Below are 19,166 nucleotides of genomic sequence, written 5' to 3' on the forward strand. Positions count from 1 at the left end.
TAGTCCCAACTTTGCACTCTCATAGTATGTATAAAGTAATATGAAAACTTATTTTATAACTTTAACAGATAACACGAAATTAAAAATCCATTTTGATATTTTTTCCGTAATACAAGAACCTCACCAGAAAAAAATCCTTTGATAACTTATTTTTTTACGTTAAAAATCAGATGTCAGCTCTCAAAAAAACATATGTCATATTTCTTTAGACAGATCGTTGCTCTCAATCAGAGAGATGCAAGATATTGAATATTTTTATATCTTTAAGATATCATTGACTTTAGACTTCATTTAACATTCTGTTCATTTATCATTAGCGTATCGTTACATCTGTCTTGTATTCTGCCGTAATATAGAACGTTCTTATCAATGCTGCACTGTGTTTTAGTTATTCCAAGATGGTTATCAATAAAACACACACAACAAGAAAGTTAAACAAAAGTACAGACGTAATACAGGTGGTTCGTCTGAATAAGGCATTAACTATAACTGAAATACTGAAGAATACAACGTAGTGATTGTATGGAAAGTCAATAAATATTGTCCCGTCTTGTGAGATATAGTTATTACTTTACCGGTCGTGGTGTAAACAATTTTTATGTAGGTATACCGGTAGGAAGAGGTGCGGTAAGCGTCATAATTTAGCCCTTGGAAATGAACAATTTTTCAGATTTAGGTTATAAAAAAAATTATGATGATGAATATATTTTAAATGAAAAGTTTTGTTCGTTAATTTATTGTTTATAAAACTATGTAGTTTTGAACCAAAGACTCCAACTCCCTCAGACAACATTAACCGTAGGCGTGTGGGGGAGTTCTATTTTGACCGTACTATTTTTACATTTGTGTGATTTTTTGCTGTTTAACATGTGTACACATATATTTTTCAACATTATGAGCTAATAAAGGTTTTTAAATGTACAAGTGCTTTGCATATGAAAATCATATCATTCATATTTCAAAGATATTTTGGACATGTACAAATTGCAGTTGTGGTGTTACAAAACTGCCGAAAATGATATTTTTTAGCTAAAGATACCAAGCGACACATATGGTTTGTAAAATTCAATATGAGCGTCTACTTAACAAAGCATAATTTTATGACATTTTAAATTTGTATATGCCCTTTTGTGCTTCTTTGTTACATATTTTTGTTTATTTTTATAGTGATTAAAATTATAACAAAATCTTCATTTCGCACAACTTTTTTGAATTTTGGTTCTTCAATGCTCTTACACTTCTTACTTGTTTGGCTTTTAAACTATAACGATCTGAGAGTCACTGATGAATCTTATACATCTTATACAAAGCGCACGTCTGGCGTATTGACTGTTGTATCCCTATTTTGATATTTTTACCTATTATGTCTTTTTGTTTTGTTCACACGTCGTTGTCAAAATAATGAAATTTTCTGCGACTCCTATGCAAGTGAGAGGTTTGTCTAGCTATAAAAACCAGGTTTAAACCACCATTTTCTACATAAGGAAAATGTCTGTACCAAGTGAAGAAAAAAATATGACAGTTGTCGTTTCGTGTGGTGTGTTTGAACTTTTGATTTTGTATTTTGATAAGAGACTTTTCGTTTTGAAATTTCCTGGGAGTATTTTTGAGATTTTACCTTGTACTAAATTCTACTAGATTTTCAAACTCAATTATTTTATATAAACAGTCATATATACAATCACAGAGAGTTACGTACTCACTTATTTCCTGATTTCAACATTTAAAGGTTTCTCCTTTGTATTTGGTACCAGATGTACACAAAAAAAGCCCATCATACATTGTTTCATCTCAACCTTAAGTAAACTTATATGTTTGTCCTTTTACATGTAGCTTCTTGACCACTATTTTTCAATTTATCATATAACTATAGACAGATTTGAATATTGGACTCTCTACACTACACACAAAGTTCTACATGTATCAAACATATTTTTTCTCTCTATATTATGTACAGGCCTTCAAAAAAAGACGCAACTAAACAGATATATATGCAAACTGTCGATTTTCTTTTTGGCAACATATTAGTATGTTTTGATAATAAAGTGTTTTACCAGCATACTTGTATTTCTGAATTGTTACTTACCACATGCAGTGTATGGCGAAACTCAATAAAAATCTGTCTATATTGATATAACTAGATAAAAAATAAAACACTACGTTGGTGATATTTCTACTTTATATAATCAAGAATTATCTGACTATAAGGAACTGTTTTTTGTTTATTTTTTTTACAAATAAAAATATAAACAGCCTCCGATATAGAATACAACAAAGCGTTTGCAAGACCAAATAACAGAAATAGCAGGAGACTAAAGTTTTCAATCAATGTGTTATTAACCAATTCCAATATGAAAATAAGGATAAGGTGTTGTTGTACGATTGCCGATGAGACAAAATCCAAATGACTTGCTATAGCACACAACAAATCGACATATTATCAAGCCAAAGAGAAACAAAGAAATCGGGAAAGTTAACAAAATAACAACATGTAATTCAAATTCAACCTATATTTGATATAACTATGTATATTTTAGTCGAATGAAAAACATTGAAACACAGGATATTGAAAAAGGTTATTTCAAATTCTTGAAAATAATTCAATTTATGTACCAACTAGTTCTTACCTACCGATATTTTCTTAATACTATATTATAATAAACATACAATTTACTTAAATCAAATATTGTGCAATTCAACTACAAACTAGAACACAAACCAGCCAAAAAATCCAGTTCTAAACTATTTTCTTAAGAAGGGTTTTGCAACCGTTTTAGTGTGGCTGCCCAAAGTTTGGAAATTCAACTGATGTTCATTATATGCTGCAATGAATGAATTTTGTTCCTCAATGCTCTTCAACTTCGTACTTTGTTTGGCCTTTCAAACTTTTTTGGATTCGAGCGTCTCTGATGAGTTTTTTGTAGACGAAACGCGCGTTTGGCGTATATACAAAATTTAGTCCTGGTATATATGATGAGTTTATTTTGTTTATGTGATCAATCGTAGATCTTAGGAAGACGCTTATTTTATTCGACCTAAATTAGTACTCAATTTTTCTTGTTTCTATGACTTGTACAATACGTTTAAATTATTTTAGTTTATATGTCCCAGTTATATCAAATAACCGTACACATAAAATGTTATTGAAATTATACTTTTAAACGGTTACATGCAGTTTGTTTATTCTAAAGACTTTTAACATTCATTTTTATGATCGTTATAATATATATATTTATAACTATTAACATCATGTCAGATTCAAGACATTAAACATGTGTGCTTTCGGAACATTTGATTTCTTATCTACCGTGACATGGTTTCAACTTTATTCAACCTGGTAATTTATATATTTCATTTTTTATTAGGAGACAAATTAAAATGAAAATCCTTAATAATTTGCGTCCGTTGAATTTTTCAGTTTTCAAAAGAAGAAATGCAATCAATAAAGGCAACAGTAGAAACCTGCTGTTCAATAGTCATGAAGCGATTAAGAGAGAAAAAATCCGGGTAACAAACCAATACCGATGGAAACACAAAAACTATAAGAGACAAACAACAGAAAAACAGAAACACTGAACTGCTACAAAAACAAACACCAACATACATAGAAACGGACTATTTGATAACAACTGCAATATTTCTGACTTGATACAAGTCATTTTAAGAAAATATGGTTGGTTTAACCTTGTTTTATGGTTAGCCAAACCTCCCGCTTGTTTGGCAATGTTCAAATACTGCTATAATTCTGCTAAAATGACATCATTATGTAACAGAAAACAGTACCAATACACGAAAGAACACTCAGGACAGAAAATGCATAAATAAATAGTATGATAATACAATACAACATGTAAACTACATAAGAAACCTTATGTTAATCAAAGAGCAGTTGTTCATGAAGCCAACGTGGATTTAATTAAGCTGATAAACGTTTCTCATAGAATTTGAAATAGATAATACCACAATTACAGCAAGGTCCTCCCCATCTTGACTTACGTTACCAAACAAAAAAAATCAAATTCAAACAGTAGAATTTGTCTCCTGTCGTATACCTTTTAATTCCAAAGGTAAATTCCATACACATATGAAGAAAACAAATGTGCGAATATTCCTAAAAAAATGAATCATATATAGGTTAGAAATTATCTTGCTCGTATATACTGTACATTTATAAGACACATTATGGAATGTGTATGTTGGTTATGGGATGGTTGTACTCAACAATATTCCGACAATTTAGAATATGTTCAGTTAGAAGCAGGTAGATTAATAACTGGGTTGCCCGTGTTTGCTAGTCAGGAAGCTATATATTTTGAAACAGGCTTGCATTTGCTAGTGGACATGTATGCAGCTGTGGCTATCCTATTAAAGATAGTATCCAATATGTTTTAAATGCCTGTTTAAAAAGAATCAAGAGAAATATTGTTTTGAAAATTAAAATATATGCTATAACTATTTAGCATCCTTTGGCTGGTAATGATGAATTATATTTCAGCAAAACAAAGAAATTTTGTAACAATACAATCATACATCAGATTAATACTAAGATTTAAAACAATCCATTTCAATTCTGAATTCCTACTTTCCAGATTTTCACTCAAGTGTAGTTTTATATATTATTCCAATTAAATTGCATTTTTTTGTTTTTGTTTTTAGATTGTATAACATGCATTACAACTGTATTTTAGTGTAAGAGATGTGCATTTTTTCTACGATTAGACAAATCTGTGGAAGTCAAAACAAAACAGTTGGAACGCCAAATCAAACATTAAACACAGTCAATCTTTGTCTGGGTTTGACATCCTTCTATTCTAAGTAATCAACACCTTATTTATAATAACTTGACATAAACTGGACATGTCAATGATAAAACATGTCAGCACAAAATTGCTGACCAGCAATATCTCCTTGGACAGTAGCAGGGGCATCATCCGTTTGGTTGTAAAAAATCATTAATGATAACGGGCTTATATATTGGTATGAAGAGAATGGTCTGCATAAGAGTCATCAATGGCGACCAATTAGAACAGAACGACGGCCAAGTTAATTATGAAAGTGCGGAGAATTACAAATCGAAAATTCGAAAAGAGGTGTGCCAAAAACAGTCTATATGTTGTTTCTTTGGCAATCACAACAAATCCCTTTACTTTCTAATGAGTGTTAGCAACTAAAATTTACGACAAAATCTAGTTTTAGTTTTTCTACTATGTAGCAACATTCCTGCAGAGACTACATTTCGAGTTTATAAATCTACCGATTATACAATATTCCACATCTTGCGTGTTCTATCATGGGTTATGTTCAAAGATGGTTTTTACTCTAAGTTATGTATTTTCGAGCAAAGTATTCTTTGTTGTTAATGTAGGCCACCATTTTTCAAAGTAAAACATTTGGCATCCTGATTTAGTTACCAGTTATGAAACATTTGTGTCACATATGAACACGGATATGTCGAATCCGAAATCCCGTCCTATTTTCCTCAATTGTGACATCATTATATAAGACTTATCCTTCTTTACATTTGAACCCGACAAATACTGTATGTAGATCAGGATTTACTTATCATTAAGAAGCAACTAAGATCGCCTAGCTAGATGTTCGTGCTGCGTCGTCCTTAATTGTCTATGTTGTGTTTATTTATTTATTTATTTTTTTGCTTGGTATTGCTATGTTTAATTAGAGTATGCATTTTTTATTGACATTAGATTTTTTCGGCCTCTCCGTTGTTAACTGAAATTAACGGATAAAAAAACAGCCAAAGATTTCAAGTCATCCATCTCAAGTTGGAATAAGTTTGTTTTGTTCACACATTGTTGTCAATGTAATAGAAATGTATGCGACTTTGTGACAAAGTGAGAGGTTAAGCTAGCTATAAACCCAAGTTCCAAGTTAAAGCCACAATGTTCTACATAAAGAAATGCCTGTACCAAGTCAGGATATAACAGTAATGTTGTAAGGGACTTTCCGCTTTGAGTTTCCCTAGGAGTTCGGTATTTTTGATATCTTATTTTTTGTTTTCTATTCGTTTGATGTTTGAGTTTTTGATTCTACCATTTGATAAGGGACTTTACGTTTTGAATTTTCCTTTGAGTGCGGTATTTTTGTTATTCTCTTTTTATACAAGTTAATTATACAAATTGTGTTCACTTCATATGTGACTGTTTCCGATGAACTCTCATATTCGAACTGACAAAGGTAAACTACATTCACTGTCATTGAGAAAATTATTGTTTTCGTAAAGGTGTTTGAAGTAGCAAATTAACTGTGTTGTAGTGGTACAGTGTTGCATTTGCTTTGTATGGTTCTCGTTAACTGCATAAGTGTATGAAGTTCTAATACGGGATTTAACAGAGTACTTATTTGAATAGTAGAGAAGATACACACAGTAAAGCAAACTCAGAGGATATGTTAGTCAAGTATACAAGTTTGTTTACACTGACCAGTGTACATCAGAGTAGATTCAGAAAAGGAAAGTTAGGTTGCCCGAGGAAAGTAACCTATATTCAGATATCGAAACTAAAAAGAAAAATAAAAGATTTTAATAACAATCCTTCAATCTTTTTTTGAGAAGTGCATTAATTATCCTTCATGAATACAATCTCTTCTTCTTTAGCAAAACATATTTGAAAACTAATCGGAAATTTTCCTATACAATATTTTCACAAAAGTTATATGAAGGTACAATGTACCTTTTTTGTTATAAAAGAATATAGGTGTGACGAAGTTTGAAAAAGATATATCCTGCTATAAGAGACCATTCACAAACGACACGGAATATATCTCAAAAGTCTAGGAGAAACTGACAATGCCATGACCAAATAACAATGAAAGACGTCGGAATAACAAATCCATTTAACAACACGACATGAATAAAAAAACATATGTGTTATGTGTCTCTGCCAAAAATGATTGCTGAAATTCTGGTTGACATTAAGTGAATATTTCAATGAGACTTTTTAGGTAAAACGAGTAATTCGATTCAAAATTTTACAAAAAAAAACCAACTTCCCATTTAATTCGTTGAACAACAATATTTAGCTTGAAAAGTAAAGACTTTTTCAAGAAATATTTTGGAATGATTTATAGACAATCATTATTTTTTTTAAATAGATGAGACTCTTATCTGATATTAACATTGTAAGTAAATAAAAATACTAGTGAAATGTATCCTACAATGTTGCACATTTTAAAACATCTAATACAACATTTACATCCAATAGAATATACATGTATTTATTTTATTATAAATCTCCCAACATAATCATATAGCAGCACTTCATTAATCCGATATAATAGATAAACCCATTAGCAGTAAGCTAGGGTTTGGAAGGAATCTTTTTATTGTAAAGCGGAGAAAGAATAAACGATAGTTACTACAATACAGCCTATAATAAACTTTCAAAATGAAACCATCAGTTTAACGAACACTATAACATGGAATCAACAATAAAAAAAAAATTTTTTTTTTGTGGACAAAATACAGGTAATCTATAAGATTAATATTTGCTCTGTAAAATTTCAGGAACTTTGTCAGACAGCTTTTAAACATGTTCACTGATTTTACTTAAATTCTCATATTTGATTTATAACTTAATAAAACGTATATTTATCTATCTAAATTATTAAGTCTGAAATAAAGAAAAAACAATTCATGACTTTTGTAATCTATAATGTAAAATATCAGAATTTCGTGTTTATTCTAATGCGTTAAATATCAGTAGATAGCAACCCTTTTTACAGCAAATTCCAACAAGTATGAAGCTTCATGTAGATTCTTTGGTTAGCTTCCTTGCTAGCTCATCCATGAAATGATTATTAGGTAAGATAAACAAGCCTTTGGGTGGAGTCAATAGTTAAAAAGAGAACCAATCAGAACTAGTGACATAATATAAACATTGTAAACTAGTTTTACAAGTCAGTTTAGAAATAAGTTTTCAATCTAAATTTAAATTTATTGATAACATGTTGAAGGTGTGTTTTGTTTGATTTGTCAATTTTATTTCCAGAGTTTTTTTTGAGAAGATATATTTGTTATACAATTTTTAGCAAAGAAAAGAGGAACGAAAGATACCAGAGGGACAGTCAAAGATATAGATTACTCACTTGATTTTCTATGATGTGACTACCATTAATTGTTTACAAAAAGTCCTAAAGAACCTTTCACTTTTTTTTTAAAAAGTCACAAAAGTCGAGCGCACCCTCGAAGGTGTACTTGAATTGGTCCATATTTACATTTGTTTACAACAATATCTAATAAATTTATAAACTTGTTTTAAGGAAACCATTGCAAGCACTGATTGCAATCCTCCATCTATCAAACAACAAATTGCCAACGACGAGAGTACAAGGGGAACGCTGTGGATTTTCTATAAAATTTTCATTTGTTTAGGATTGAATCAACACTAAATGTTATCATCCTTGAACAAAAAAAACATAAACGGTTACCGTAAATCTGCTTCTAATTTATTGTAATACAAAGAATTTTTTAAAACTTTATGAAATAAAATTTAATTTGCAAAGTTGTTTAGGTCAACATGTTTGTATGAAACATAAAATTGAGAATGGAAATGGGGAATGTGTCAAAGAGACAACAACCCGACCAAAATAAAAAAACACAACAGCAGAAGGTCACCAACAGGTCTTCAATGTAGCGAGAAATTCCCGCACCCGAAGGCGTCCTTCAGCTGGCCCCTAAACAAATATATACTAGTTCAGTGATAATGAACGCCATACTAATTTCCAAATTGTACACAAGAAACTAAAATTTAAATAATACAAGACTAACAAAGGCCAGAGGCTCCTGACTTGGGACAGGCACAAAAATGCGGCGGGGTTAAACATGTTTGTGAGATCTCAACCCTCCCCCTATACCTCTAACCAGTGTAGAAAAGTAAAAGCATAACAATACGCACATTAAAATTCAGTTCAAGAGAAGTCCGAGTCTGATGTCAGAAGATGTAACCAAAGAAAATAAACAAAATGACAATAATACATAAATAACAACAGACTACTAGCAGTTAACTGACATGCCAGCTCCAGACTTCAATTAAACTGACTGAAAGATTATGATTTCATCATATGAACATCAGGCACAATCCTTCCCGTAAGGGGTTTAGTATCATACCATCATAACATATATGAGAAGAACATAACCCGTGTCATGCCAACAACTGTTTTTAGAATAAATGTGTTTAGTTCCGACGCAAAGACCTTATCAGTGACTCAATATTAACTCCAAAATATGCAATCTTTAATGACTTGACAACAGTATCGTAATTATATCCCTTCTTAATAAGTCTATTCAAAGGTTTTGTAAGTTTATGAGGTGAATACTGACACCTTTGTGCTTTATAAAGAATATTTCCATAAAAAATTGGATGTGAAATACCTGAACGTATAAAAAGTCTGCATGTTGAGCTATATTTACGAATGATGTCTTTATACCGATGATAAAATTTAGTAAATGTTTTGACTAGTTTGTGATATCGAAACCCCTGGTGTAATAATTTTTCAGTAATACATAAATTTCTCTCGTTAAAATCTAAAACATTGTTACATACACGAGCGAATCGTACAAGTTGAGATATATAAACACCGTAAGATGGTGACAAGGGAACGTCACCATCTAAAAACGGATAATTAACGATAGGAAATGAAAAATCATCCCTTTTATCATAAATTTTAGTATTCAGCTTTCCGTTAGTGATATAGATATCAAGATCGAGGAAAGGGCAGTGGTCATTGTTAGTATTAGCTTTATTTAAAGTGAGTTCACCATGCATATTATAAACTATTAAGCCATTGATATGAGTGTTTTCATTGGATGACGAATTAGTGCTCCTAATTTTAAGGTAATAATCATTTCATGGTTGAGCTAACAAGGAAGCTAACCAAAGAATCTACCTGTCGCTTCATACTCGCTGAAATCTGCTGTAAAGGTCTGTTTGATTTCATGTTATGATTAGAAAAAAAGGTTAATTAACGATTTTACCTATATAAGAATGATTTTTTGTGTATCAAATCAGACAACGAAGTGGTTCATCTTTGTTTCACTTTCAATGTTGACAATACTTCCTTATAATTCCTGAACACAACTTATGCATGCATAACCAATCTCTAGCTTATAGGTTGAATTGGCATGAATACGGTTTTAAAGAGGTCGAATTATTCGCTTGCAAGTGAATAGTTTATTAGCGATATTCATTTGCCCATTTTGACAAAATTGAACCAAATTGGCTGCTTCAAACGAATTAATATTTCATTATTTCGCTTTTATTAATGATTGAATCAAACGAAATTATTTTCTTTTTTTTCTTCATATCTCGTAACTAGCCCCCCCCCCCCCCCCTCAATTTGAAAATCATACATTCTCATACATCTTAAAAGCATTTGTTTCAGGGTAGATATAGCAATAAAAACAGGTGGCGATTTGTTTGAAAATCAGGTAAACATCGTGTAATTGTTTGGTGTTTTTTTTGTCTTTTTTTATGTTACCGAGTAAAGTGTTGACACGATTTACACATATAGTTCTATTTGTGTGCAACATGCACGAGAAGATAACAAAAGCATGTGTGAGTTACACTCGAATTTTATGTTATTTACTGTTTAGATTTATTGAACAATTTAGTTATGGAGCCTGTCTCCGGATGCGGGATAATCTAGCTATGTTAAAGACCCATTAGTGGCCTCAGGCTATACTCTGCTTTTTGTTCGGGTTGTTGTCTCTTTCTCGAGGTCTCTTTGACACATCCCCATTTCCATTATCAATTTTATAGATAGTTTTAATATCTATAGGTTTGAAAATTAGAGAAAGTATCACGTAGGAAGGGAAGATATAACACAACATGAGGACAATAACCCAATAGCAAATTATTTTTTTACGATAAAAGTGTATAATAATTTGCAGGAGAAATTATGTAAGATTGTAAACGAAACTGTTTAACAAAACTGAACAAGATGACGCTTGGCCCGACGCCCGACAAGAAAGCTTAATTGATCGAGAAATGGTCTTATGGTCATACCAATTTTAAAAATGAGTATTTTACGCTATTCTTTAAAAAAAACTACAACCTTCTAACCTAGCGATTTATTGGAAATACTATGATGTTTTTTTTGTTGCATTTTATATATATACCTTCTTATGCTTGTGTTACTAATATTTTAATGATTTGAATAAAACAACCAATGATTCCGGGGGTACTCGAAAGTCAAAAATATTTCTGTTTTATAACTTTGCATGGTATCAAACTTTTTTTTCTTAGCAATGTTTCGCCCGTAAAAGTTTTTTTAATATTTCTTAAACTATATTGTTTTTTATATAAATGACTATCTTACTTTAGGAATTTCATTTATAAGAAACAAATTGACGCAAGTTCTAAAACGTAATATAGTTTGTATCTATAGCTGATCAAAGGACTGAACTAGGGGAAGATTTCTTAAGATCTTCGTTTTTTAAAGTATGGAAACAGCAAGATCATAATAATAAAAATTACAAATATTTGATTTTAGCTTGATTTTGAATATAACCTCCATCAATGCAAAATGTATTTACGCACACATTAAAATGACAAAATATGTTTGTTACAGCTTACCTCAAGTCTAAGGTTTCCAACCGGGGGTTCCGCAAATGGCACTCCCAAAAATTGTTCAACTTTGTGACCCGGAAGCCTTTCAGATATGAATCCTCTAATGCGTCCATGTTTTGTATCTTTAACAATGGTTTCAGTGTTTGTGTCAATTTTTATATCTAACGATAAAACTTTTGTGCTAATTAAAAAAATATAAAAGTATAAAAACTTTAAAAAAATTACTTCTAGTATATCCATTTTAAATTGTTCTGATAAGTTATATTTTCAAGATATATATACGAATATTCTAGTAATATTCGTCATCTGACATCGTACGTCAGAACATTCACCGTGAAGGTTAACCTAGTTCACGTTTCAAGTTCTCCATATGATGGAAGCTAGTACTGGACTTGTTGCTGTAAAGTACAATCAGTTCTGATAATTCACACATTGTCAGTTATGTAACGCTTCCAACGCGGCTAAACATTTTGCGGCTCTATTTGATATTTGTAACAATGTAATTTATATTTTTTCTTGTATCCAACCACCCTTTGAGAATCTTTTATAAAGCAATCAAGAAGCACAAGAATACATTAGATATGATTCATGGTATTTAATCAAACACCGTACATTACGATCAGAACTAATCAACAACGGTACACCAATAAAGCGACCATTAATTACCCTCTAAGAATGTCACCAGTAGGGCTGTATCTAAGAACAATTGGCCATATTTATGACGACAGTTTGAACTTCTCCATTAAGTCAAATCCAATTCTATAATTTTATTGGTTTTCTAATTGTAACTAGGTAGAAACGATCCATGTTATGATGTTAGGGGGTAACTTTGGTATGTGCTGATAAAAAGAAATATCTTCATCATTTTTATCATAACATACCAACTACAAATTATTGTGTATTACAAGATTAACCAATTAAAGATGTATTGTCAGTTTATTATCCATCAGTAGCGGTGCTGAATGGAGAGAGTGCTGAACTTTACAAAGCTGTATGGTCATAATGAAAGAAAAAACCTGTTAGGCTAGACAGTTGTCTCTAAACAAAAACGAACACAGCACACATTTTTGCATTTGTTTAAACATACCCGATGATAAGCAATGAAAACAAATTTGATACTTATAATAGCATTTGTAAATAAGATGCAGTTGGTAATTGATACTGACTGTCAGAATATGATAAATGAAGCAGTAATTACGCTTTTATACTTCCAGGTTTTTCAAGTTTGAAGGGTCAGTAATTGCTCTAAATTTCAAATCAATCAGTAGTTTTCAGAGCCGGTTTTCTGATTGAGTTTTCTTAATAGTTTTTTCTCTCTGTTTCCAACATAGAGTCGCGGGAGAGGATAAAACCACCTTTCACAAGGCATTCACATGCTACTGCCTATGCGTCTTGTATTTGTATAAAATTATTTTTCTCTCTAATTCATCTCCATGTTTCTAACATGTGTTTATATATATGATACTTTATTGTTGTGACAGCAATTTCATACGAAATAATGTATTTGATAAACGTATGTGAATTCTAAACAATCTTTCAGTAGTTTTTGAAGAAAGATATTCTGCTTTCAACAACTGTATTGAAACATTTGTCTCTTTTATCTTTTAGAACACTCAAAACTTAAGACTAGATAAAAGGAAAAGCACTAGCTTTGTTTCTGCAAACAATTATCAACGTGCGTATACAACTAATATCTTTTTTAAACCTATCACGGTCATAGGTAGAAACAAATCTCTCTAGATAGAGCAATAATACTTTGAAAATTTTAAAAATCAACATTATAACATTTAAGTTTTATCTAGTCAACGTTAATAGCTTTATTCTTCAGCAGACATTCTCATAGGTTTGTTTACTCATCTGATCCACATCCCAATGGGTGTAAAATTTTATGGATATTATGAGACGTATTGTTACAGAACTATAAAGAGTGTATATACTAAAATGTCAATACTGCACAGAACGGAGAGATAACATCGACAAACGTTAAAAAGAAAAGATGATGAGCCTTGTGGCACCGTTAAAGTCCACAATTCCTCTAAAGTTCACAACAAATTTCCGCTTAAGTCCACAACGCCGCTAAAGTCCACGTAAAGATATGGCGGGTGTGTTGTAACTACAAATGGCACGTGTATATAAAGGACATAATACGTCACACAGATAAACCATGCTGGCATTAGTAAAGAAAAGATGAAACTTCAACTTTACCATTACGAAACTTGGCCTCCTTTTCTATTTGACATAAATCCCTCAGGCTTTATTTTTACTTGGTTTGTATATACCAAATGGATTTACGAGATATAGCATAACTACTAATTCATTAGGGTTGTTGTAAGCAGCAATCTTATATCAACGAAATCTAGACGGGAAACGATATCTCTAGATTATAGTATCTAATGAGATATATATATAGTCAATATACAGCTGCTTCTAAAGTCTAGCAACATGAGTACATAAAGTTCACTATAAGAAAATTGTAGTAGTCAAGTAACATTCTCAACCAACCACCATTGTCGACTTTTAGATGTCATCAAGGTTAAAGGAGATCTGACTGCATCTGTATTATCCGTTATTGTATTATTTTCATCATGTTATAATTGTTGATCGTATTTGTTTATAGTGCCAGGTTATCTGAAATTACAATACTAAAACATTTTTGTTCTCATATTCATTTATAAATCGTGTTTTCATCATTTTGAGAAATACATTGAATTCATCTGGATTTCATAAAAACATAATTAGGCTATAAGATCATACTTTAAATCCTATATCTAATACATCCTGTCTGATTTTAAAAAAAATATTCAAAAATGGAGAGAGATAGAGAGACAGTTACTGAAGCAATGGTTCGTGACCAAGTGATCAAGCTTGAAACTTGACAGTTAAAAAAAACTAAAATTAAGCAACAATTACATTGGAATTGTTCACAGAAGAATAGGACTGATATTTCAATAATTTAGAAGAAACAAGTTATGAACTAACTGAAACAGCTCCTTGTAAAAGAACAAATGTCCGTTTTGTTATTTTTTTTCGATCATGAAAAAGGGTATGAAGATACCACCTTAGTGGCCAAAAGCGGTTAATAACGTAAAATGAAAAACATAATAAAAAAAACTTGTAAAACAAACCCGTCTAAATGACAAACAAATTTACAAATAAAATTGAGCAGCTCAAACCCTGGCCTGAACTATGTGTTTTAAAATTTTGGATCATTTTTATGTTTCGGAGTCAAGTGTGGCGTTCATTTTTGCTGGACTTCACCTGCAGGTGTGAAATTTTCAGGTTGCTTTGGAGACTCTTTAGGAGCCTGGGGCTCGTTTATACTCTTTGTTCGAGTTGCCTTTTTGACACATTTAAAAAAGTAAAAACTGTGTATTATACTTTGCCTCAAAGGAAGCCAATTTCCCTTAAATTTGTTTCTCCCTATGGCCTTTTAAAAAAGTCTCTTAATCTTTCAGAATTCACAATATCACGATGTTGGTTTATTTTTAAACGGGCTAAATACTCACAAAAACTGGCAAAATCATGTTGGAAATAAAACTATGCATCGTTTAACATATGTAGCTTGAGAAAGATGTCGAGTCTCCAGCCACCAGTTATTCATTGTAACGTATGTGTTCTCATCCTCCTTGCAACTCTTTATTTTTTGTTTGACCTTTAAGACACTTTTTTCTGGCAAATTGGTTTATATAACAACCCTAAATCGTTGTTCACATTCACAATATCAGAATTCAAGGAAGCTTTTTATTTAGGATAACATTATTTATTATGTTTTGCAACGTTCTCCGATGGAAGATTTAACAAAAGTATGTACAATTTCTAATTTCATATCAAAATGCCTATGATCAACATGAAGCGTTCAACAGCATTTCAATTTAATGAAAAAATGCAAAATGGTTGAACTTTTATATAAATAAGAGTATGGATTCTTTATTATTTAATTTCTAGTACATTTATGTTTTGACCCAGTGAGTGAAAATATACAAGGTAATTTGAACATATTTCTTTTCTAGATTTTTATCAGTATTTACGCACAGTAGGATAATATCATCTTTTGATTTAAGTAGATAAACCAAGTGAAGAACATTGAACTTAGATTATAGTTCGAGCCACTAGTCTTACATTGTTACACAGGTTAGTATGTCTTCCTCCCAACACCTGTATTGTTAGACCTTAAAACACGTGCCCCCCCCCCCCATCCCTTTTTTCTTTTCTGGCAAAATGTCATGTATCAATAAGGAACATATCTTTTACCAAGATTAACACTAAGAGACTTTGAACATAAGTTTGGAACTAATTCTAAAGAAGTTTAGCCCCATGAAATTATAAATTATATACATGTATATGGAAAATTCGAATGTTGCTTTGCCAGAACTTTTACAGCTACATTCCTTGAAAGATTGTTATATTATTTGTTTTATCAAATGATATCATTAGAACGCTAATATTCTTATTTTTCATGTTCTTATAGGATTCAATGTGTTTTTCTCCAAGAAGAGTGAATAGAAAATATCTTTTAAGCCACGTCTTCCAAAAAAAAATACTTGAGAGAACATTAACCTGCTCCTATTCTTCTTTTTTTGTTTGTTATTTTTTCATTTTTTTTTTTTTTTATATTGTTAGAAGTATCATTTCTTGTATTTCTCAAAAATATATTGAACACTTCAAGTACAAAAAGGATTCGCTCTTTTAAGATTGCGATATGAGCGTGTTGAGATGTTTATTTATCTTAAGTGCTGATCTATTAGTTCATGATTAATTTTGATAGTAAATAAATCAATCAATGCATCTGAAGTATCTATCTGTTTCTCTTGGATCATTTTGTTTTTATATCAAAGTATACAAGAAACGTAACGCTTATTTTACGACCAACACGTTATAAATTGGTTGTATTCCGATAAAATGCATGTAAAGCAAACAAAATATTAAATAACTGAATCGTAATCATAGCTGCTGACTTCGAAGCGATGGAGGTGTTTTTACATGAATGGTTTTGATATGTTGTCCTGCTATTGCATTCCGATAAGATTATATGTTTCCTACAAATTTTGTAAAATAAAAAGACAGATATCGTTTCAATCTAGGGTCAATATTCTGAGAGACCAAGTTTATTTAGTGCAATTTATTTCCTTAAGTTTTTGAATACTTAATCTAAACTTTTCGTTAATGAAACGTCAGTCTTTATTGCTCCACAGTTTTTTTTCTGATTGTCAATCATATCTGACCACCTAATCTTTTTCAAAAACAAAAAAGGAAACGTGGTGTACTTGTCAATGAAACATCTATCCATCAGAGATCTAATAACGTAGATGCTATCAACTATTTGTGGTCGTCAGGCTTCAACAATAATCAATACCCTTGCCGCAAACAACAACAAACAAAAAACATATACGCTATAAAGTTCCAAAGGACAATCACTGATAACAGGCTCCTGACTTGAGACAGACGCAAACATAATTTGGCCGGTTAAATTATTAACGAACCGGCCTCAGTTTATGTAAAGGATAGACAAGCTTGCATGGGTCGTATCTAGATCGCTTCTAAAAACAGCATAGTCGTAAAAAAATAAGGATGTAATATCCCTTAATCCTTGCGTTTTCTACAGATGCAATCAAACCGCCGAATCCGAACCAAATCTGTGTATCTATAAAATATTTATAAATTTTTTATAATTTGCAGGAAGAAAATATTGTCTTAATAATTTACCAATCAAACATAGACTACGTTCATTAATATCACAAACGTCACTAAAGGCTCGGGAATATATAGCGAACGAGTAAGGGTCGATAATCACCATAACAAGGAGTTAAAAGAAAATCGTAATAAAAAAAAACGAAAATTAACAAACGGAAAAAAATATCGTCCCCTTATTCTCCGGTCTCCTTAACACCGACCTTAAGAAGGTGAATGTAAAAGTGGTAAATCTAAGGAACTGTTATCGAAACCGTAAGATAGAGAAAGAGTAAATGTCTGAAAATGTTAGAGGTAACAAGCCGCAAATTTGTTATATTTAATAACGTCGAAAGTTCTATACATGTCGTTGGTGTCCATGAATCGAACAGATAACTGACAGGACATTTTACTACCAGATAAGTGTCCTGATGAAAGGTGAAAATCAAAAGGCAAGGTCATCCGTCTAACCATTAGTATCATTTTCGTATACATAATAAATGTTTCCGACGTCTTTACATTAAACTCTGTGTTTATGTAAAATTGAGAATGGAAATGGGGAATGTGTCAAAGAGACAACAACCCGACCAAATAAAAAAAGAACAGCAGAAGGTCACCAACAGGTCTTCAATGAAGCGAGAAATTCCCGCACCCGGAGGCGTCCTTCAGCTGGCCCCTAAACAAATATATACTAGTTCAGTCATAATGAACGCCATACTAATTTCCAAATTGTACACAAGAAACTAAAATATAAATAATACAAGACTAACAAAGGCCAGAGGCTCCTGACTTGGGACAGGCGCAAAAATGCGGCGGGGTTAAACATGTTTGTGAGATCTCAACCCTCCCCCTATACCTCTAACCAATGTAGAAAAATAAAAGCATAACAATACGCACATTAAAATTCAGTTCAAGAGAAGTCCGAGTCTGATGTTAGAAGATGTAACCAAAGAAAATAAACAAAATGACAATAATACATAAATAACAACAGACTACTAGCAGTTAACTGACATGCCAGCTCTAGACTTCAATTAATCTGACTGAAAGATTATGATTTCATCATATGAACATCAGGCACAATCCTTCCCGTAAGGGGTTTAGTATCGTACCATCATAACATATATGAGAAGAACATAACCCGTGTCATGCCAACAACTGTTTTTAGAATAAATGTGTTTAGTTCCGACGCAAAGACCTTATCAGTGACTCAAAAAATACTTTTTCGTCTTTAATACATTTCTAACAAGTAATTTTCGTCTTTGAGCTAGCTTCCAGTAAATGTGAGTACTCTTAGTTCGGAACTTTGTTTCTCGAGTCTATCGTCTCGTTTATTTTCTTTCTGTGCTTTCTGTCGATATTTTAAGTCAAAACTTTTTTAATTATTTTTATAGTTTATTCTCATATTGTGCTGTTACACCATGCACCGTCCCTCCTTAGAGGATGGTTGGACGCTCGCCTAACATGTTTAACCCCGACACAATCTGTATTTTTAAAATAAAGAAGGTATATACAAAAGATTTTTCTAGAAAAGAAACTAGAAAGAGTCGATGTTTTATATTTTTATAAGGTTCCTTTTCCCCTTTGGCCATTGAATGAACCTCCTATGGCCATTGAATGAGCCTCCTATACCATCATAGAATCAATCTTAACCGGGAGTTTGCATTTCACTCCTGTATTCAAGAAATCAGTCACATTAACTGTATCTAAGGCAAGCAGATGTTGTATTTCTGAATGACGGACGGAAAAGAAAAACCAAAAATGTTTAAATAAACAAATCGTTACAGTCTAGAATTACTTAAAAACGCGATGCATAAAATATATCAATGATAAGTGTGAGGTACGTCAATTTTTTTAAGTTAATTTCAATCATATATATTTTTTTGAATGTAAAGACTTCCTTGATATCTGTCTAAA

General features: G+C 31.5%; 1 protein-coding gene across 1 annotated transcript in view; it reads right to left on the bottom strand.

The window, feature by feature from the left end:
* The window catches only part of LOC134692080 (fatty acyl-CoA hydrolase precursor, medium chain-like), a 37,745-nt gene extending 25,347 nt beyond the window's left edge, over positions 1–12,398 (bottom strand). Inside the window, exon 1 of the mRNA XM_063552449.1 lies at positions 11,592–12,398. Within this exon, the coding sequence (XP_063408519.1) occupies positions 11,592–11,825 (234 nt within the window). The 5' untranslated portion in view covers positions 11,826–12,398. The remainder of the gene's footprint in view (positions 1–11,591) is intronic.
* Positions 12,399–19,166: the final 6,768 nt, after the last annotated feature.

The sequence above is a fragment of the Mytilus trossulus genome, chromosome 1, assembly GCF_036588685.1.
Source record: "Mytilus trossulus isolate FHL-02 chromosome 1, PNRI_Mtr1.1.1.hap1, whole genome shotgun sequence".
Lineage (NCBI taxonomy): Eukaryota > Metazoa > Mollusca > Bivalvia > Mytilida > Mytilidae > Mytilus > Mytilus trossulus.